At 42.2% G+C, this 22,176-nt stretch overlaps 1 protein-coding gene across 2 annotated transcripts in view; it reads left to right on the top strand.

Moving 5' to 3' along the window:
* The window catches only part of WWTR1 (WW domain containing transcription regulator 1), a 147,472-nt gene that overhangs the window by 10,979 nt on the left and 114,317 nt on the right, over positions 1-22,176 (top strand). Inside the window, exons 1-2 of one of the 2 annotated variants that reach the window (XM_077488272.1) lie at positions 700-896; positions 1,041-1,558. The exons of the other annotated variant lie outside the window; for it this stretch is intronic. Coding sequence (XP_077344398.1) covers positions 1,149-1,558 — 410 coding nt within the window. The 5' untranslated portion in view covers positions 700-896; positions 1,041-1,148. Of the gene's footprint in view, positions 1-699; positions 897-1,040; positions 1,559-22,176 lie in introns of those variants that run through there. 2 annotated transcript variants of the gene reach the window in all.

Below are 22,176 nucleotides of genomic sequence, written 5' to 3'. Positions count from 1 at the left end.
AGCTTTGCCAATAAAACCTGGAAGCCAATTGGTTTCTATGCAGATTTTGCATGCTCCAGTTTTAGTAAATGTCCCCCTATGTGTTGTAGTGGATTTGTATTGTATTTTCAATCAAAACTGTACCGATTAAAGAAAATTGTACGATGTGGTATCGTACAAATTTTTTTTTTAATGCTTATCCCATCGGACTATTTTCCATGAATAGTTGTGATCGGTTCTCGAAAGCTGTGTACTAACGATCAGATTATCATACGATTTCTTCGAAAGCTGTTTTTTTTGCGTGCGATTTTCTGATCGTGTGTACGAGCCATAGCTTTGAACTGTAAAGATATATCTGTATTATTTCACAGAATAGTGAATGTTGTGAATGTTGTGTCTATACGAGAGTTGAATGTGGAAAAAAAAAACTAAGAAAGAAATCAAAGTTATATCGATAACTTGCATCTTTATTAACTTATGAAAGGAAATCATTTAAACTCCAAACTTTCAGAGTTGAAAGGCTCTACATGACGTAAACATGGCGTTACAAAGTGCGTTCTTCCATCTCCTGCAGTGACAGAGAGCTGCCTGTGTTTTGCTTTGAGAATGTGATCATCAGGCAGACTCCAACAGGCAGAATCCAGCACGTTTCCCCCCACACTTGTAACCAGAACTGGAGGTGGGAGTGAAGGCCTCAGGCTCTCGCCCTGTAAGGTAAAGTCCCGGTCTGGGGGAGGAGGTTGAGCAGGGCAGGGCACTGATTGCAGCTCATACATTATTCAGATGAAGAAAGAAAAGTTTCTGCCCAGAGACGCCTCTCCCTGTCCTGTGAGTTGACATTTTCTTACTTTGTTGGGGACATCTAGCAGATCCTCAAGTCCCAGCAGAAGAACTAGAGGCTGGATTGGCCATTTTAGGTTAGTGAAGACTGATTCAGGTCCCTGAGAAGAGACCTCACAATGCTTCTCTACTTTACTGAAACTTTCAGCACATTCTAACTGTCCCTGCTGAAAGTTTCTGCACTTCTCTGGGATCTGTGACTTCCCATCTCCTTACTTTAGGAAATCTAGGCCGCCCCTTCCTCTCCGGTGTGTCAGAAGTGTGGAAGTTCCAGGAATAGACAGCGCCTCTCCGAGTTGGACATTGTTGTTGTCGTCGGTTCTGCCAGGATGAACCAGAATCCAGGTCTCCCTCCACCGGGACAGCAAATTATCCATGTCACCCAGGACCTGGACACGGACTTGGAGAACCTCTTCAACTCCGTTATGAACCCGAAGCCGAATTCTTGGAGGAAGAAGATCCTGCCGGAGTCGTTTTTCAAGCAGCCGGATTCAGGGTCCCACTCCAGGCAGTCTAGCACGGACTCCGGTAGCCATCCCCCCAGGCTGGGGATCCAGCATGTCCGATCCCATTCGTCTCCGGCTTCCTTGCAGCTAGGTGCTGGTTCCGGAACCATTCCCAGTCCAGCCCAGCAGCACGCTCACTTGCGCCAGCAGTCCTACGATGTGACAGATGAACTGCCCCTGCCACCCGGCTGGGAGATGGCATTCACCCCCACCGGCCAGAGGTATTTCCTCAAGTAAGTGGCCTTCAGAGGTTGTTACTAACCTTTTAATAAATGGTGTGCTATTCTATATGACCATGCAGAGGTTCTGGAAAAAAGATTGCATTGTTGTTATTATTATTGAGGATTTATATAGCGCCAACAGTTTACGCAGCATTTTACAACATAAGGACAGACAGTACAGTTACAATACAATTTAATACAGTAGGGATCAGAGATCCCTGCATTAACCCATTCCCTCCCAAGAGCCGAGCTAAGGAATGCTGTCAGAGGATTATGCAATCCTGTGTCTTAAAGCGTGTATCATGTTGTATTAACTCTTTCTCCCGCACAGGATCGTTATTCAGTAGACAGCACAATGCTTTTGTCCAATGTAAACTTCTTTGCTGCACCTAGAAGATGAGAACAATGCACTTCTCTATGTCTTGAGCAGTTGTTTTCATAACCATATATTCACTTTGGGGTTGATTTAGTAAAGGGAAATAGACTGTGCACTTTGTAAGTGCAGTTGCTCCAGAGCTTAGTAAATGAGGTAAAGCTTCACTTTGCGAAGAATACCCAATCACGTGCAAGGGAAAAAAAAAACAGCATTTTGTTTGCACATAATTGAAGCAGAGCTTTTGCCCATTTACTAAGCTCTGGGGCAAATGCACTTTACAAAGTGCAAAGTCAGTTTGCTTTTAGTAAATCAACCCCATTGTGTTCTTCCACATTTACTTGATTGTGTTTGCCTGTTATCATCCATACAGTATATGGTTAAAATAAAACGTATATGATTTTTAGTGATTAGGTTTAGATCTAACATATTACAGTTATTTAAAAAAATATGATTTCCCAATCTATAAATCTGCAGCTTTCATTGAGGTTAGGTTCAAACTATCTTCTCATGCGGCTCCCAGCAGGGGTCCGGTGCGTCCCCGTTCACCATTTCAGGTCCGATTTCAGCCTGAATTTTCAGCTGAATTCAGACCTGAAACAGAGCAAAAGACACACAGGGCTCCTCTGCAAATTTTCATCGGAGCCGCAGGGGAGATATGTGAACCGCCTCCATAGAGAGCCGCTCAAAATCTCCTGCTATTGCAAATTGGATGTGGTGAAGTCGCATCCAATTTGCAATAGTGTGAACCCAGCCTCAAGGGGAAGTAGAGCCAAAGCTTGTTTGGCTGTACTTCTTCTGTGGATCACAGGAGTGCACTTCGTTCTGCACTCCCGTGATTCTTTTTTTTAGCAGACAGCGGGCTGAAGCCCGATGTCAGCTGACGTCACTTTTACCCAAAATATGTAGCAGCATACACATTAGCTCAAATTGATGAATAAATTCGATTTTTTAAAATTCTTTTATTGGATATGTTTTATAACAGAAAGTAAAAAATATTGTTTATTTTTATAAGTCGTTAGTCTTTTTTTGTTTATAGTGCAAAATATAATAACGGCAGAGGTGATCAAATACCACCAAAAGAAAGCTCTATTTGTGGGGAAAAAAGTACATACATTTTATTCTTGCTGTTCACTGTACTAAAACTTTTTCAATAAAGAACAAGATGTAAAAAAATAGAAAAAAAATAATAATAATTGGTGATCCTGCCATGAAGGTCCTTGTTTAGCCACTTCCTGTATGGGGTGACAACTATCCTCCAAATGTGCGCCTGCGCTGTCACCCTGTCACTTGCAGTCTGATGGAGACTACAAGTGGCTGTGCAGACCCACATTACACAGGTTATGGTCTATCATTGTCTCAGTAAGAAGTAAGGACGTGCAGCTGATGTTGGAGCATGTGTATGTAGACAGGAAGTGGGTGATAGGAGGTCAGCAGCAAAATAGATGAAAATAAAAGTGGAAAACTTTATAAAATAAATTAGTGTTCTGAAATGAATCAGTGAAAATCGTCCAGGATTATACAACAATGCACAACTGAGACTGCTGTGCAAGACTGTGACCATAAAAGAGAGAAAAATACAATTGATTTGCAGAATATCGTGATATCCCTTAAAGCGGAACTGCACTGTATCTGATCACCACTAACCAAAAGCGCTAATTAGTTTGTTTTTAATAATCAAAGGAAGCTCCCCCATCCATCCATGTCTCCATGCTTTATTTTGTTGAGAAATCACTTTGAAAAAAACCCTCTAGCATTTCTGGCCGTGGCCATCTTTAGTAAGGGCAGACGATGTAATGTTTACTTCCTGGAATCCTTCTGTCCTTAGCTCAGGCATGGTTGCAGTAGGTTGTGCTTAGCTGAGAAAACCCCTCCTACCCTCCTGAAGACTCCTGGGATGCATTTGCCTAGGCAAGAAACCAGGAAGTAACTAAAGAAATGTAAACAAAAAAAAGAAAACAGTTTAAAACAAGGAAACATTTTATATTTTCCTATCTATTTACTAATATTAGCAGCATGAGGAATGTAAATTGCCAGTGTTGATTGAGAGTATAAAGTTCCACTTTAAGGGCCAGTTCACACCACATGCAGTCTAATGCGTTTTTTTTTTCTGCATCAAAAATGCATGGGAAAGTAGATAGTATATGGTTTACAATGGCATTGTTTACATCAGTGCAGCGAATTCCAATGTGTTCCAGTTACAGGGAAAAAAATAGTAGCTTTTTCCTGCACTGGACTGTACTGGAACACGGTAAAATGCATCAAAAACGCACCGGAATGCACTGAAACATCACAAACGCATCAATAATGCATCAATAATGACCCCAGTACAGTGAAAAAATAAAAAAAGGAAACATTTGGAATGCACCCGGAAACGCATCAAAAACACTGGAATACGTCAAAAAACACATTAAAAATGTGCACGCGGAAACGCATAAAGTAAAAATCCTCCCTTGCTGTGAGTCTGTCCTTGAACTGCAAGAGTAAGGTCTAGGGGCCTGGGAAAAGCAGTTTAGCTTACCCGATCTGCCACTATCTCAGCAGCCGGTGCTCCTTTAGGCTGGATTCACACCTATGCAGTTTTAGTGCTTTTTGCATTTTGCAAATTTGCGCTACAGTCCATTTAACATGGTTTTTCCTATGGATCACGTTCTGTAGTGCAAATCTGCAAAAAGCAATAAAAATGCATAGGTGTGAATCCAGCCTTAGTGCAGGGCTAAGGACCCTGCATTGTACTTGATGACATCCAACTGCAGGAGGAAAGGGAAAAGGAGACAGCAGGGATCAGTCTTGGAGGAGCCTGCGGGAGCGGAGGATCAGGTAAGTAATACCCCGGACATAAATGACCATTTTACCCTTGCAGTGCTGGGGCAGCCTTATTGCAAAGGAGGGTTTTTACTTTCTCTGGAGTACAGCTATAATAAGCCTATGCATGACTGTGACTTAGGAAATAATCATGTAATAGATGGAAAATGTTTCATTTCCTGTGCTACTTGTGGGGTATTATGCATCCTTCCAAATAAACCCCAATAGTGATTTATACATTTGTCTGAAGGATACGTTTAGCTGACATTCCAAAGCTTGTAACAAAGCATCGTGCTGCATTGGACTGCATTGGACTGCAGCAAAGGAAAGGATAATCTGTTGCCTTAGCAGCAATCAAGTGTTAGCTTTCCTCTTCTAAGCTGCCCTATAACAATGACGACTACAATCTGCCTTTTTTGCACTACTTTTGGTTATTTGGTCCCCAGAATTATTATCTCTTTAACATTTGCGGTAATGCTTTCTGACGGTGGATCGCTTTTCAGAGAGTTGTAGTGCAGCCGCCTGTTGATGCCTGTTTTTATTTTTTATTTTATTTTTTTTGATTACCAAACAGAAATTTTTCATTGTGGGACCATGACCAAGCTTTGTCTGCTGAAAACGGGTCACAGGAGCGCAGAATGAACTGCACATCTGGGATCCACAGGAGAAGTACAGCTAAACGAGCTTTGGCTGTACTTCTCCTTTAAGTTTGCAGAGGGGCCCCACTCAACTCAATAAGCAAGTTTGACAGGAAGTGCCAAACTCTGCAGCCTGAGTTCAAAAAGTTATGGCCGCAAAGCAATCATCACACTCTTGGTATGGGTACAGTCCTGTCTAGCTGTATTGGCAGGATTTCTGTGGGTGGCATTAAAAAAATGTGGCTTAGCTGCAGGTTTTTACTGCCCCCCCCCTCCCCCTGCCATCCACGTGAGAGAGCCCTTAAAGTTGAATTCCTAAACTATGGTGTAAATACTTGTTAGGTTCTCCTTGTGACAAAGTAAACCAGCACCTGGCGTGTTCTGAGAACTAGATGTTGTTAGCCTACACCAATAGATTACTGGAAGTGGGCAGGAGATGTGCAAGCGAAGCCAATCTGTCTAGACCCAAGTCTAGATGCTTATAGTATAATGCTCCACTGAGGATTAGGAGTTCTTATTATCCAATACTGACTAAAGCCCCATACACGCTATTAGATTGTCCGCTAATTTTTGTCTTCAGATTTACCAAAACCATACAATATGAGGTCAAACCTTAAGCGTTTCAATGTGTATGCAATCAGGCATGGTTTTGGTAAATTTGAAGACAAAAATCTGCAGGAAATTCAATAGTGTGTATGGGGCTTTAGTACTAGTTACACATATTAGGAGACCTGCGTGCTGAATACAAAGCTCAGTGTGAGCGATGAAGAAGAGATAAGAAAAGAATCAAGGAGGGATCCTACAGAAGAGGGCTAGGGGGCCCGTCTGAAGTTATAGATGTGATGATTAGAGGCTTGATGTGATTGGGATGAATGCTGTCTGTCCTATTGTCTGCTATCTGTCCTCAAGATCAACCTTTGTTATTACTGACTTTACGGTTTACATGAAGCCACCATGTTTGATCTGGGAAACGTATGACTTGTAGTAGATTTCACAACCATAGTATGATCTACTTGTGTCTGGAAGCTGTCAAACGGAAAGGAGCTTATCAGATTAAAGAAGGAATTAGCCAAAAGACTAAATAAACAGGCGATATACATAAACGTGAATTGAATTGGCCAAAAAAAAGTGTGAGTCTGTTCAATCACTGCTAATTTCTGTGTCCATGCTGCAGTATATATATATATATATATATATATATATATATATATATATCCAGAGGGTGACACCACTCCTTACAGTCTGCAGGAAAGCTTGCTTATTGGGTTTTGAATAGTCAACATTGATGACACTGTCCCTGTGCTCTTATCATCAAGTAAGCCAGGGGTAGGCAACTTCCAGCTGTTGTAGAACTACAAGTCCCATGGGATATTGCAAAATTGACAGCCACAGACATGACTCCTAGAGGCAAAAGCATGATGGGATTTGTAGTTTCTCCACAGTTGGTGTACCAAGGCCATCCACCACTGCTGTAACCCAACTTCTGATTCAGTGTGCCAGACTGGAAGCAGAGAGCCAACAAACGTTTATAGAAATCTACATTGAAACCCGCTTGGCTGTGCAGTGTAATAAATGGGTATAACATTTGATACAAGCTGCATTGCCTAACCAGGAACCGGGGTATTTCACCCGTCTGGCTGTTCAGTATAAAGCTGGCCATAGATGAGTTAAAATTTGGCCGGTTCAGCAGGCACTGGCCAAAATTAGATCCCTGTACGGCTGTTCCCGCTTGACAGATGTCAAGGCCCATACAAACTATTAGATTTTCTTTGGATTTACCAAAACCATGTAGTGCAAAGGGCTGCCTGATTGCAAAGAAATTGAAACTCTTAGCCCTTATACACACGGTCAGAGATTCTGACAACCAAATCCGTCGGAGTAATTCCGACGGATTAATTCCGGAAGAGGTCCGGAAGTTGTCGGAAAATCCGATTGTACATAACGTGATGACGTTATTTCATTACGACGGGACTACGTAGCCAATAGCTTTGGTCTAGGAATTTGATCTGAGCATGCGTGGCACTTTGTCCGTCAGAATAGGCTACACATGATCGGAGTATGTTCGATCGGAGCATTTTGTCTGAAAATGTTACTGTCAAGTTGGAAAAATTGGTCCGTCGGATATTCCGACGGAAACAGTCCGATGCAGACCACACACAGTCAGAATATCCGACAAAACGGTCCGATAGGAAACATTCTGACAGAATCTCCGACCATGTGTACAAGGGCATAGACCCCTTTTACACTGAGGCGGGGCGGCGTCGGCGGTAAAACACCGCTCTTTTTAGCGGAGCTTTACTGCCAATTTTGCGGTGCTATTCGGCCGATAGCAGGGCGATTTTACCCCCCTGCTAGTGGCCGAGCAAGGGTTAAAATAACCGCAAAGTGCTGCTGCAGCAGCAACGCTATGCCTGCGGTATAGCCACGCTGCCCCATTGATTTCAATGGGCAGGAGCGGTGTATACACCCCAGTGTGAAAGGGGTCTTAAGGTTTGACCTCATATTATATGATTTTGGTAAATCTGAAGACAAAAATCTGCAGACAATCTAATAGTATGTATGGGGGGGGGGTCTAACAATCTACTGCTGTCAAACTGGCTTGTTCGAAAATTTGCTGACGATTTAGCTGCAGCCACTGATCAGTGTATTCCGACAGCATAACATAAGCACCCATCCACCTCTGTTGTGTGGATGGAGGAATCCCCTGGCTGAATAGGGGGGAAAAAAGATCCATCTGCGACCAGCCTAACAAAGTGTATAAATCACAAGACTGGCTGTACAAACTGTAAACATATGTGAATTTATTGGCTCATTCACACGGGTGCAGAGGGCCATACACCATAAAAAAAAAAAGAGCATATTTCTGTCCCCTGGAATCAAAGGTGTTTGTGTACAGCCACAAGCAGCAGCCTGTACAAATCAATGACAGATTGTGGGTGTACGCTGGTAACCACACATTCAAGCATTTATATTCATACAGGGATCGAAGTGTGCCGCTGAATGCAGACCGTGTGTGTCCAGGGCCACTCAGCTATCCCTCTATGCATGGTAATGCTCACATATGTGGTTACAAGTGTACAATCGCAGCCTATCATTCAGCATTGCATACAGCCGCAGGCTGCTGCCGGGGGCTGTATGCAAACACCTGCTACTTCCTACACCGAAATATGCTCCTTTTTTACACCTTACGGCCTCTGAACCCACATGGATGAGCCCTAAACTGTATATTTATCAGTATGCCTTGAATTCTCTTGAAGGTTTTCAGAGCTGGATATGTAGGTGAAAATAGATTTTTTATTTTTGTCCCCCCCCCCCCCAATGATGAATAGTAAAACATTAGCATCATATAATTAAGCCGGCCATAGATGGATCAAAATTCAGCAGGAACCAGCCGAATTTCAATCCATTTATGGGCAAGCTGCTTGTGTTGAAGTTGATCTATTGATTGATAGGGATGAGCTCAGGCGTGTTCGCATGGTCCACGTGCAGAGCCTGCCAGGAAGTCTGCGCAGTGCTGTGCTAATCATAGGCAGTGAGACATTTCCCGATCTCTGCAGCCCCACATCAGGGCAATGTCTCACTGCCTGTGATTAGCGCAGCGCTGCGCCGACTTCCTGGTGGGCTCTGCACGTGGACCATGCGAACACGCCTGAGCTCATCCCTATTGATTGACTTCAGTACATCCAACCTGTTGGATTATTTTCTTACGCTGGCTATAGCCCTCAGCAATAATCATATAATCATATGAGAGTGGGGAATCTGGTGTCAGAATACAATAGTGCAGCTTGTGGAAATCAAGTGTTTTTTTTTTGTTTTTGTTTTTTTCCCTTCAACCTGTGGTTGAAGGAACGAAAATTGCTTGGACAGCCATAGACGGGCTGAATCTCGGCTGGTTCAGCAGGGACTGACCGAGATTCAAACCATGTTAGACAGGCTGAATGCAATCAAATGATCAACTTAGGTACAAACAGCCTGCTGGATTTGAAATGCGACTATTGCTAGTGGCTATAATAGCTGATAGTAGTAATTACTGTTTTCTCCTGGTGGGGACGGCTTCCCCTGCCGGGAGAACACAATGGCTCTGTAGACAGGGGAATCTAGTGTTTTTCTTTCCTGCAACCACTATGGCCAACTTTACAGTAGGCCCAAGCACGTTAATCCCTGCATGTGTAAATATGGTTCCCTGGTACTGTCTGTCAGTGTTACATAAAACAGCTGATAGAGTGAACTTGTACAGAGGTGAGGTAACCCATAACTGACAGATGCTGAGCTAGGACTTTACTTTTCTGCTTCATTCCAATAGTAAACATTTCACAGACTGGAGATTTGTGGAGGCTTCTTTAACCTCTGACACCTTACACATTCCTTTCTACCTCACCACCTGCACCAGACACCAAATGTGCCCTGACTAATGGCTGCTCTGCTATCTCTGGAGCTCCTCACATAGGGACACGTGGGACAGGACTGTTCTGTCTGTGATTTTTACATTTTAATGGATTGAAATCTAGTACACATGGCCCTGTAATTATAGATTTACAGCCTTGAAGGGGTTTTCTGCTTTAAAAAAAAAATGAGTCCCTCAAATTTACACCTCTGTGTAATACAAAAGGATCTCTCCGTCCTCTCACATTCACATGTAAGGTCCTTTTACCGGTCTTGTTTACAATGTCTTCTCAGACCAAAGGGCTGTTTTCTAATGGCCTGAAATGTAAATTTTATCCTTTATTGCTTGTTTGCCAATATGGCTTCTTTATGGTTATTTATTGATAGTAGACTCTTTTCTTGTCTTTTCATGAACCCATGAAAGGAAAAGTTTAAACAGGTGGATTTGTCATTTATTTTTCATCATCTGGTAACTGGAAGATTCTACGGGTACATGTCTTATTATTATCATCTCTCCTGTGATGCTATAAGAATGTAAGGGTTAACTTATTTGATATAGGAGGCCTCAAGTGCGGTCCTTGACATTACCAAAGAGTCACGCATAACATTCAATGAATGTAAAGCTACTAAAAACTGTAAGAGACTGCAGACATGCAACACGAGATGGTCAGAGACTGCAAGCATACTATAAAAGATGGCCAGGGACTGCAGGCATGCTACAAGATATGGTCAGAAACTGAAAACATGCTACAAAAGATGATCAGAGACTGTAGGCAGGCTATACTAGATGGTCAGGCACTGCAGGCATGGTAAAATAGATGTTCAGGGACTACAGGCATGCTACAAAAGATGATCAGAGATTGTAGGCAGGCTATAAGAGATGGTCAGGCACTGCAGGCTTGCTATAATAGATGTTCAGGGACAACAGGCAACAGGCATGCTACAAAAGATGATCAGAGACTGTAGGCAGGCTATAAAAGATGGTCAGGCACTGCAGGCATGCTATAATAGATGTTCGGGGACTGCAGACATGCTGCAAAAGATGACCAGAGACTGTAGGCAAGCTATAAGAGATGGTCAGAGACTGCAGACATGCTACAAGTGATGGCCAGAGACTACAGGCATGCTCCAGAAGTTGGTCAGAGACTGCAGACATACTATAATAGATGGCCAAGGACTGCAGTCATAATACAAAAGATAGTCAGAGGCTGTAGGCAAGCTATAATAGATGGTCAAAGACTACAGACATACTATAATAGATGGTCAGGGACTGCAGGCATACTACAAAAGATAGACAGAGGCTATAGACATACTATAAGAGATGGTTCGAGACTGCAGGCATACTATAATAGATGGTCAGAATCTGCAAGCATAATAATATATAATAATAATAATAATAATAATAAATAATAATTTAGTATTTGTGAACATGGGCTGCTTTATAGTATAATGATTCTTTTTATTACGTACATTGAGAAGCCCATAGTCATTATTAGTGCTTGAAAATGAGAGTGCATGTCCTGGAAAATGCGTGGTTTGCGAGATCCATCCCTGGCAACAAGACATCTACTCTTGGCTTAACAAACTACATTTGGAAAATGGCCGGCTTTTTTCAAACCTCCCTAGATGCTGAGCACAAAATTAAAAAAAAAAATTCCTGCATGAAAACACACATTGAAAAATGCATGAATGAACGCCAACTATTTCAGAGAATTATATAGTAAGGGAAAAACTCTTGTAACTCCACCTATATTGTAATCCTATTACTGTCCAGATATCGAAATAAAAAGCTCTTGAGAACAGCTGCCATAAGGATTGCCTGTCCCTATCTGATACTTTTAATGTTACTTTATGTACTAGTGACTGTCTCTCTGATCGTGCCTATCATGGGTGTGATGAATAGAAGATCACATTGACTTCAAAGGGACTTTCCAGAACATGGTACCCTGTCCAGCAGTGATGAGGCTTAATGAGTAATCTGACAAGTATTTCATAGGAGACAGCGAGGTGCAAGCATCCCAACTGGGATCACTCTAAGCTTAGCTGTATTGTATTGGATGTCTTTTAGACTTTTGCTATATCCACAGTAAAGCAAACGGACAATGTGACAGCAGTTTCTGTGTATTGCCAAATAAGTTATCAAGTGGAATTTGTGCATTTGTGAATGTTCAAATCATTTTCTACTGATCTGCCAAACCGTGACTATACCAAATAGCTGTCCGCTCCACAGTTGTGATTTTAATTGGGATTAAAAATCCTATTATTATTATTATTATTATACAAGATTTATATAGCGCCGACAGTTTACGCAGCGCTTTACAACATTAGGGCAGACATTACAATACAATACAATTCAAGACAGGGCAAATCAGAGGGCCCTGCTCGCTAGAGCTTACAATCTAGCAATTCTGAAAACATGCGTTTTATTGGATAGAGCAGCCTTTGTATACCTTTTTACCCCAAGGGAACACTTAAAATTAATTTTTCAGGTCCAGGGGAATTCCTTGCTAAATCAATTGATTGAGGGTCAGTTGTAAAAATATCCCTTACATTGGTGGTCAGTGAGAAGGAGAGATTTCTTCTTACTTCCTTAGGGGTCTACAAAACAGGAAGTGATGGGTGAATAGAAGAGAAAACCCAGGCAATTTTGTTATTCATTCCCTATTCATAAAAAAAAAAAAAAAAAAAAGGTTTCAGCTTTTAAACTCCAGTCTTGGCTTCATCCTGCTCTGTTCTCTTCTGTTGATTTTTCTTTTTCCTAGCATACATGTATCTTCTAGTATCGATTTCACATAAGTACGTTGTAAATGTATTTACTTCCTTGTATCTATTTGCAATATGTGTATACGACACATACTTGTATCTGATACTAAGTATCAGTGTGATGTCTGCAGTGAATCATAGGTATCTGAGGCCCCTCCAGGGAACTAAAACTGACATGTAATAGTTTTTTTTTTTAGGTTTCATTCACACATGGGTATTTTGGGATTGAGGCAGAATCGCACCACGTGAAGCCTGATAGCCAAAAGAAGCTCCTACTCCTTTTTAGGCAACAAGCTTCATGCGATGCGATCTGCCGCGATTGCCACGTGACAATCGTGGCAAAACTGCATTGCGTTTTAGGTGCCATTGAAAATAATGGCACCTGATCTGCATTTTGCCATTGTAGTGCGTTTTGAGATCATAGGCAGAATTGCAGTGATTCTGACACAATCCCAAAATGCTCAGGTGTGAATGAAGCCTTATAGCCATCATTTACCATTTTGCTGAAATGTGTTGGCTTTTACATATACTTACTGACCCATGAAGTCCAGTGCTGTCCTCCTAAAACCCGTTGTGTTCTCCACTGTTTTTAATCCTGTGCCAAAATCTTTGCTTCACGAGCCAGTGATTTCTAGATCACTCACAGCCGGTGATGTGTCGAATACTGTCCCCCATCGGATAGTGTCCGCCCTGTACTGCGCTTGCGCATTACGGAGTACAAGGAGACGCCACAGGTCTCCAAAAGATGAACAGCGCCTGCGCCGTGAGTCCAGGTTCCACCCCCGCCATGCAAGTGGACATAGAGTTAGAATAAAAAATAGCCGAGCGAAGCGAGGCCATGCCGAAAGCGCGGCGAGCGAATCAAGGCTGCGAGGGGCCCAGTTACTAAGCACTACCATATGTCCACTTGGATGGTGGGGCTTGTACCTAGACTCATTGCGTAGGCGCCCGCTCTTCTGAGACTTTTGGAGTCTCCTTGTCCTCCGTACTGCGCAAGCGATGCGCCTGCGCAGTACGGGCGGACACTATCCGATGGCCAGAGTTTTTGTCAGAACACCGGCCTCTACTGCGCATGCACATGATCCAGGGACTTGGGAATATTGTCCTGAAGCCTCCTGAGATATGAGGCGTGCCCCAGGACACTGCAAGGGGGTTTTCAGACTAAAGCAATGCCATCTCCTTGCCTGGGTGAGGAATGGGGAAGTAGAAGCGAGTACTGAGAAAGGCATTTGCTACAAAAAAAAAAAGAAAAAAAACTTTTAAAAATGTAAGTCTGGCCACACAAGGTCATTCAGCTGGTTGGCTGTACAAAAAAAACCCCCAAACATATTGTTCCGGGGGGGGATGCATGAATCCCCATTCTACAGAACATTCTCTACTTACAGCGGCAGGTGCTGATTGGCTGTAGCTGCTAATCCCTGGGAAATTTTCTAGCATGTCCCTTCCTCAGAAGTCAGTTAAATAATTGACTTCTGTCAAATTGGATACAGCCAAGTTTTAATCAGTGTATGGCCAACTGAAAAGGAAAGGGGGGAAATTTGAATTATGACACTTGTGAGTAAAGATCTACTGTAATGTTCCCCTAGATATGGAATTGGTGGACCTCCAGCTGTTGCAGAACTACAAGTCCCATGAGGCATAGCAAGACCCTGATAGCCAAAAGCATGACACCCAGAGGCAGAGGCATGATGGGACTTGTAGTTTTGCAACAGCTGGAGGTCCACTAATTGCATATATCTGCCCAGAGACAAAAACACTGCAAGGGTAACTTTGGATTTTATCAGGAGTTCAGCTTTAAGAATAATCCAGCTCTATGTCGTCTAATCAAAGAACAACACACTACATGACTCACTTCCACAGATTACAAAGTCTTTCTGTAGCCTGTCCCTTTCATCACCCTTGGTTCTGTTACAGTGTGTCAGTCTCGAGTAGGTCAGCGATTGGCATTTGGCACGGGCAAATAGATGACAGCATAAACTTTTTAGAGCCATCTTTTCTTCTGAGTTCTGTCATCCCACCTTCCCAATGCAGCCTCGAGCTGTCCTAAATTCTTTCCACTCCTTCTGTGTAAAGATTGGACATGTTCCTCTCCACCTCTACAATACTTGGTACCTGAACAATCCATTGTTGGGCCCAGATATTGTCCTTTTGGGCATGGGAATTATATGTGCCTAAAAATAGCGACCATTGCTGGTGTAAATGATCCCCAATATTTGTGGTTCTGTTGGTCCAGTGGGACTCCACCACATTGGAATCTACCTATAACAAAGACGGAGAGGTGGAAGCCTTGGAGAAGGTCAGACCTGGAGAGAGTCTTCTCCAGCATAGTATCAGCAATGGGGGCCAAATTAATTTTTTTTAACCTTAGGACCACTATAACTTTATTTAATAAGGAAACTAAAATTAAAATACCTGTGGCATCAGGTTTCTGAAGATTACGAGTTTTCATTTATTCACATTATGCATGCCAGTCCCAAGGCAAATAATCGGGTAGGGGTGGGTGAAAGACTTGGTACCTACCTAGTGAAAAAAAAAATTCCAAGAAAATTTAATGAAAAGAGGCTTTCAAGTGTATCATCCATGATGCCCAGAAAGCTGGCCCGTAGAATTGCTAAGGGCTTGGTAATGCTGATTTCTGTTTGGCATTTGCGTTCAGATTTCTACTTTAGATTCAGACTTGAACTCTAAAGGAACATCTTAGTAATAGTCTAATAATGTCAACTATAAACAGTGCTTGTGCAATTCCTGCATTTGGGTGGTAGAAGCAGAAAAGGGTGATGCAGGGGAGATAGAGGACGAGTGGATGGTTAATTCATTTATCAAGCTGTAAGAGATAACAAGTACATCGGCTGCGATCGGCCCCTTGCGGCTACTGAGTGCACCAGGTTTAGGAAGTAACTATTTCTGGAATTAGGACAGTATTATTTTTAGAACGCAGTTTTATTTCCAACCTAGGCTTCAAGATCTCACTTTTTTTGTTGAAGATTCTAATGTAGCATATATATATATATATTGTGTTTTGTTGTTTTTTGGCATGTTACGAATTGCCGAATCCTTAAAGAAAAAGAAAAATTTTCACAAGAAGATCTCAAAAGGAAGTAAACTTGTCACTTGTTTTAACCCTGTGAACTAAACATACAAATAAAGACTAAGCACTATTAGCTGCCGATTTCTGGCAATGATTCAGAATGCATTGCTTTAACTTGCCCTAGACCCCCTTAAAAATACAACTGCCTACAGTGTTAAAGATGATCTCTACCCCTCTGTCCCTTTAGCTAGTTCATTTGGTCCAAGCTGGCCCAGAAAAACTATTCTCTGACGTGCCTGCTGATTGGCTGAGAGATTATGACCTCATCAGCCTCAGCCAATTAGAGGCAGTTTTGTATTCACCCATAGAATACAAAGGTGCCTATGAATGGTTGAACAGCAGTTAGCCTGACCGCTTTGTTCTGTATGTGGGAAGGGAGGTTGCCATCCCACATCCCGAAACAGGAAGTGGCGTGGTGGCAACAGCTCTGCCACCAACGTGTTTCATGCCAGCGCACGTCTTCAGAGAACGTTAATAAAAGTTTTTACTAGTGTCCCCTAAAGACGTGCTGCTATAGTCAGAGCACCTCAGGGGTTTTGCAGAGATTTGTGACTTCCAGGACTTTTCCCTTTTCCATTGGATGTCTTTAACTGGTATGGGCTCTGTCCTTGTCTGCTCTCCAAGCAATTGCTACATAAGAGGACTCGGTGGAGCCTCGAGTGGCTCCAGCAGGCTCAGTCTATCAGCTTTACTGGTCCCCCAAAGCCTCTTCTCTAAGGTGTTTGGAGGATGCCAAGGGCCCGGCCACAAATTGGAGCACTGGAGGGAATGCTGGATGACCGGGATCACAGAAGTGCGAGTAGGGTTGACACCTTTTCTTCAAGCCAAAGCAGAACACTTTAGCAGCCCATGGCTTTTTTTTTTATAGTATACACTATAATGCCGCGTACACACGACCGGACTTTCCAGCAGACTAGGTCCGACGGTCTTCCCGACTCACTTTCATTGGAGTTCCGATCGGCTTTCCGAACGAACGGACTTGGCCACACGCGAACGCACTAAGTCCATTCTTAGGTCTGTTTGTTTTGAACATGATGATGTAAACGGGACTAAACAAGGAAGTTCAATAGCCAGTAGCCAATAGCTTCCCTTGTGTCATATTTGGTCCGTCGGACCAGCACACAGATGAATGGTTTTCCGGATTTTAGTCCATCCGAATTGAGTTCATCGGATAGATTTGAAACATATTCTATTTCTAGGTCCGTCGGTTAAATTATTCGAAAAACGATCGGATTAGCCCAACACACGATTGGCTTGTCCAACGGACTAATCCATTCGGACCTAATCTGCCAGAAAGTCGAGTCATGAGTACGCGGCATAAGAGTAAAATATCCTGGACATGCATGCAGCTGCAGATATAATGCGAGCAGGGCGGGGTCTGTGCGGGCCAGTATGCTGGTACGTGAGTGAACAGGGCAGAGTGACAGTGTGCAGAGCCTGTACACAGGGAAAGGGGGGGTGAGCAGCCCATGTTGTAAGGGGAGAAGGAAGGCGTTTGTACACTATACTGGTCACTTCCTGTCATCCTCATCTAGAGCTGCATGATTCTGGCTAAAATGAGAATCGCAATCTTTTTGCTTAGAATAAGGATTGTGATTCTCTCACGATTCTCGTGGCGTAACATCATCTTTCACATTATACAAAAAAAAAAAGGGCTAACTTTACTGTTTTTTTTTTTTTTAATTCCCAAAGTGTATTTTTTCCAACAATTTGCGATTGAAAGACCGCTGAGCAAATACAGTGTGACATAAAATATTGCAACAACCGCCATATTATTCTCTAGGGTTTCTGCTAAAAATATATATATAATGTTTGGGGGTTCCAAGTAATTTTATAGCAAAAAATACGGATTTTAACTTGAAAGCAACAAGTGTCAGAAAAAAGGTTTAGTCTTTAAGTGGTTAAACTGATCTCATTTACAGACTTTCTTTGATCTAAAGAACTATGGGGTTTATTTACTAAAGGCAAATCCAATATAAGTGCACTTGGAAGTGCAGTAGCTGTAAATCTGAGGGGGACATGCAAGGAAAATGAAACAGCATTCTTGCTTGCACATAATTGGATAATAGAAATCAGCAGAGCTTCCCCTCATTTTGATCTTCTCCTCAGATCTACAGTACCTGCACTTCCAAGTGCACTTGTAGTGCAAAGCGGATTTGCCTTCAACAAATAACCCCCCCCCAATGTTACAATGTTTCTCTTTATCTCCAATGTTGTGATAAAGTTTGCAGTCTGCCTGTTTAATTTTTATTTTTGTCAGCTGGCAGAAGTGAGCGGAGAACTCTCTGCACTTGTTACATAGAATCGGGGAAATGCTGTTTTAAGATCGAGGAGAGTTGAATCTCGATCTTGATTCTTTAACTATTATCCTCATCCCTCTGCAATAGACTGACTCTCTGGTATGTCTGCCTAGAGGGAACCACAGTCCACTCTGAATGCGTCCGAGTTTCAAGCAGACTGAAACCCGGACTGTCCAGGTGAATCCCGGACAGGTGGAAACCCTAAGTGTGAGTTAGAAATATGACTGCATTTCAAATTGGAGCTGAGCAGTATTGACAGCAGTGGCGGGCCATCCATTAGGGGTGCCCAGGCGCCGCCCCCTCTCTCCACTCCCCTATATGCCATGGATAGATTCATGCATAGCATGAATCTATCCATGGCAGCCGCGGCCACCCCCTATACATGCGTTCGGCCCCTTTCAGGGCACCGGGTGCATGAATTACAGAGACAGGTTTTTCTTTTAAAGCACCTGATTATAGCCAGAGGCTCTAATAGGCTTCAAAATCAGATGGGCTTGGATCGCAGAGGATGTACTCCTATCCCACCAAGGAATGTTACCACAGCGAATCAATATGCGGTGTTGAAATACTGATCCTCAATTCGGCCAATCAGAAGCAGGTGTGAGACCTGTTTTCTGATTGGCTGGAAAGAGAAGACTCCCGATTGGCCACCGTGATGACCCGGGGAACAGCAGGAGAATGGGAGGCTGCCAAGCAGGGGAAGCCGCCGACATGTAGGGGAAGCTGCCGCAGATGGGGTAAGTGCTACTGACAGACCACCTGACCTGACCTCCACTGATTGACAGTTACATTCTGAAATGTAAAAAATTCCAAATGCCCAGTGTCATGGACTTAGATGAGAAGAGGCAAGCACCCTCGAGTATTCTTTCTATAATTATACCAGAATACACATCGGACTTTGGCAGACAACTGTGAGGCACAGTTGCCGAAGTCTCTCCCCTCTGTCGTCTTGTGTTTGAAGTGGCATCCATTGGAATGCTTATCGGTAGCAGTTGCCACCTTTGTTGCAACACTAAAAGCTCATCGGTTTATTCTCAGCCTTGATTTTACTTTCATTTGATTGCACCTTTTTCAAGCCTGTTACTTATTAACAGAATATTTGTTTTGCTATAACTCAATTTTGCAAGTGCCTTTCAAAAAAACGATCAAATAATCTAAAAAGGGGGATCTAAAGTCAAAAAAAATGGCACCTAGTATTTAATTTAAAGTGGAAATCTGAACTCCATTGATCCTGTTCAGTGAAGCAAAGAGCAATAAGGAAAACCAGTAATTACAGCAACCAGAGTTTGTCACGCTCTGATCTGACTACAGTAAACTACAATAATATTGCAATAGGTCATCGCATTGTTTTAAGACTTATTCTTATAGACATCTACAGTATACATAAGCAGTATAGACGGCTATGGGCCCATTTACACAACTGCCCAACATAATCCTGCGCTGTGTTTATCAGCATAAAAATACATTGAAATATCTGTGTTCACATGCACACAGCGACTCAGTGACCCGACTGCTCGGGCCACTGCCCAGGGCGGAACATATCAGCAATGTGTAGCCAGAAATGCCACTACCATGCATTATACGCTATTAATATTTACATCTCCTCCAGAAAGAGTCATTTATGCATTAGCACATGCGCGGAATGACCGCTGCCTTCAGCCATTAAGAATCTGTCCAGGTTTTTCCATATCTGTGCTGACACATATTTATGTTTATATATTTATGTGCTGACACATATATATTGAAATATATTATGTGTATATATATATATATATATATATATATATATATATATTCAAAAAATGTGTGTGTGTGTGTGTGTGTGTGTGTGTGTGTGTGTGTATATATATATATATATATATATATATATATATATATATATATATATATATATATATATAAAATATATAATATAATATATAATATTATATATATAATATTATATATATAAAATATATATATAATCTGCCAGAATTATATAGTTGGATTCATTTTCCATTTATTCTTAATATACTGAGCAAATAATTGTAGACATTTATCATTTTGACAATACAAATGTCCCGTACAAATGTTCATTGAACGTCACAATCAATGTGCGCACTTTAGGATTAGAGATTAATATGCGGGCGCATTGCTATGCTGATAGGTTCTTGTATAGTATTAATGTTCCCCAGTGAGTCTCAATGGCTTTTCCTTCTAAACTATCTGGGGAATGTTGAAATTTCAATAAAGCTCAAAGTGAGTCAGTGCTTCATTATTATTTTCGACAGTGATGGATTCAGTTTGCCTCCCAACTCAGGTCCAGCTTTCCAATGTATATAGAACTTCGGGAAATCAGAGTGAAGCGCTTAGCAAAATGTATTTATTAACAGATGTGTATTAATAAAACCTAGGATTGTCACATCAATTAGATAAGAATGGAAGAGGAAAATTAGAATCCTTATTTGTTAGGTCTGATTGACAGGTCCCCCATGTAGTAGACAGAGACGTTTGTTTTTTTTCCCCCTGCTGAGCTGCATGCAGGCAGGGAGCCCATAGAAAATGAATGGATACACTGAGTTTGACAGGTACACAGGAGTGGGTGTAAGGACCTGGATGCACAGGCTCTATGTCTGGGTCTGTTCACCCACCCCGAATACCTGTGAAACTGTTCAGGAAAGTCTGTACAAGCGATTCATATCTATTCACTTTCTATGGGCTGCCTGCATGCAGCTCAAAAGTGAAAAAAAAAATGACTCTGGCCACTGCATGTGGCTAAGCGACCACGTGAATGACCCCTGATAGGTCTTTGTGCTACGTGCTTTGTGCTATGTTCTTGCTAAGCATTAAAAAAAATGAATCTGGTCATCCTAACCAACATAGTCCTTCCTTTTTAAGTAATTTTAGATTTCTGATGAGTCACATAAAAAAAATGATGTTATTTAACCACTTTCAGACCGGACCATTTTGCTGGTTTAAGACCAGACCACTTTTTGGGATTCGGCACTGCGTCGTTTTAACTGACAATTGTTCGGTCCTGCAATGTGGCTCCCAAACAAAATTGACGTCTGTTTTTCCCCACAAATAGAGCTTTCTTTTGGTGGTATTTGATCACCCCTACGTTTTTTATTTTTTGCGCTATAAACGAAAAAAAAGAGCGACAATTTTGAAAAACGCATTATTTTTTACTTTTTGCTATAATAAATACCCCCCAAAAATATATAAAAAAATGTTTTTTTTTCCTCAGTTTAGGCCGATACGTATTCTTCTACATATTTTTGGTAAATAAGCGATTATTGATTGGTTTGCGCAAAATTTATAGCGTTTACAAAATAGTGGATAGTTTTATGGAATTTTTATTAATATTTTTAGACCCCTGCCGTACAGCCTCCCCGTGAGATGATCACCGGTAACCCCGCGGCGATCGAGTCCGCGGGACCCGCGACCGGACTCACAGGGGTCCCGCCGACGGCGCGCACCCGATGGCAGGGCAGCAATTTCAACTGGACGTACCTGTACGCCAGTTTGCCTGCCCGTGCCATTCTGCCGACGTACATCGTCGTGCGTCGGTCAGGAACTGGTTAAATTATACTTAATATATATTACATATTAGATTTCCATCTAAAATAGTTTCAAACCAAGGTTAAATGATGGGAGCTGCCTTGTGCCTGCATCTCTTCATACATCTCTTTTCAAGTCTGGGATTATATGGAAATGTAGAATTTTAGTGTTCTGGTGATGTGACTTGTCCCTGCGGCTCCTTTCTACTGATCCATCACTATAAAGAGCAAGGCTAGCCACACACATCACATTATTATTGTACAAATTCCTTACTCTTTTCATACACAAATTAAATTTAGGCTGATTCCTGCTGAATCGGTCAAAATCAGAGCCGTGATTGGCCCTCTCAACACCACTTGGCTTGCCAAAAGTTAATTTAAACACGTCAGCCCCAGAAGGATTTACCCCCTCTTCCTGACCAAGCCCTTTTTGTGATACGGCACTGCGTCAAATTTAACTGACAATTGCGTGGACGTGCGACGTCGTACCCAAACAAAATTGACATTCTATTTTTCCCCACAAATAGAGCTTTCTTTTGGTGGTATTTGATCACCTCTGGAATTGTAGATGGACCTGGTCGACCAAAAATCTCAGATACTACTGTAACAGTTGTAGTATGGGTGCGTACAAGTAAGCGTCCCTGAATCCCCCGGGTACATCTAATTCTGCTGTTCTGGGGAATCAAGTCTGACTTTCCTCCTGTTACAGATGACTACAAATGGCTTTCTGTAACCTTTCTG

The sequence above is a fragment of the Lithobates pipiens genome, unplaced genomic scaffold (assembly GCF_037356315.1).
Source record: "Lithobates pipiens isolate NorthernLeopardFrog02 unplaced genomic scaffold, aLitPip1_a1.2 Scaffold_18, whole genome shotgun sequence".
NCBI classification, from domain to species: domain Eukaryota; kingdom Metazoa; phylum Chordata; class Amphibia; order Anura; family Ranidae; genus Lithobates; species Lithobates pipiens.
Note: the sequence above shows the minus strand (reverse complement) of the source record. Positions and strands in the feature narration are given on the sequence as shown.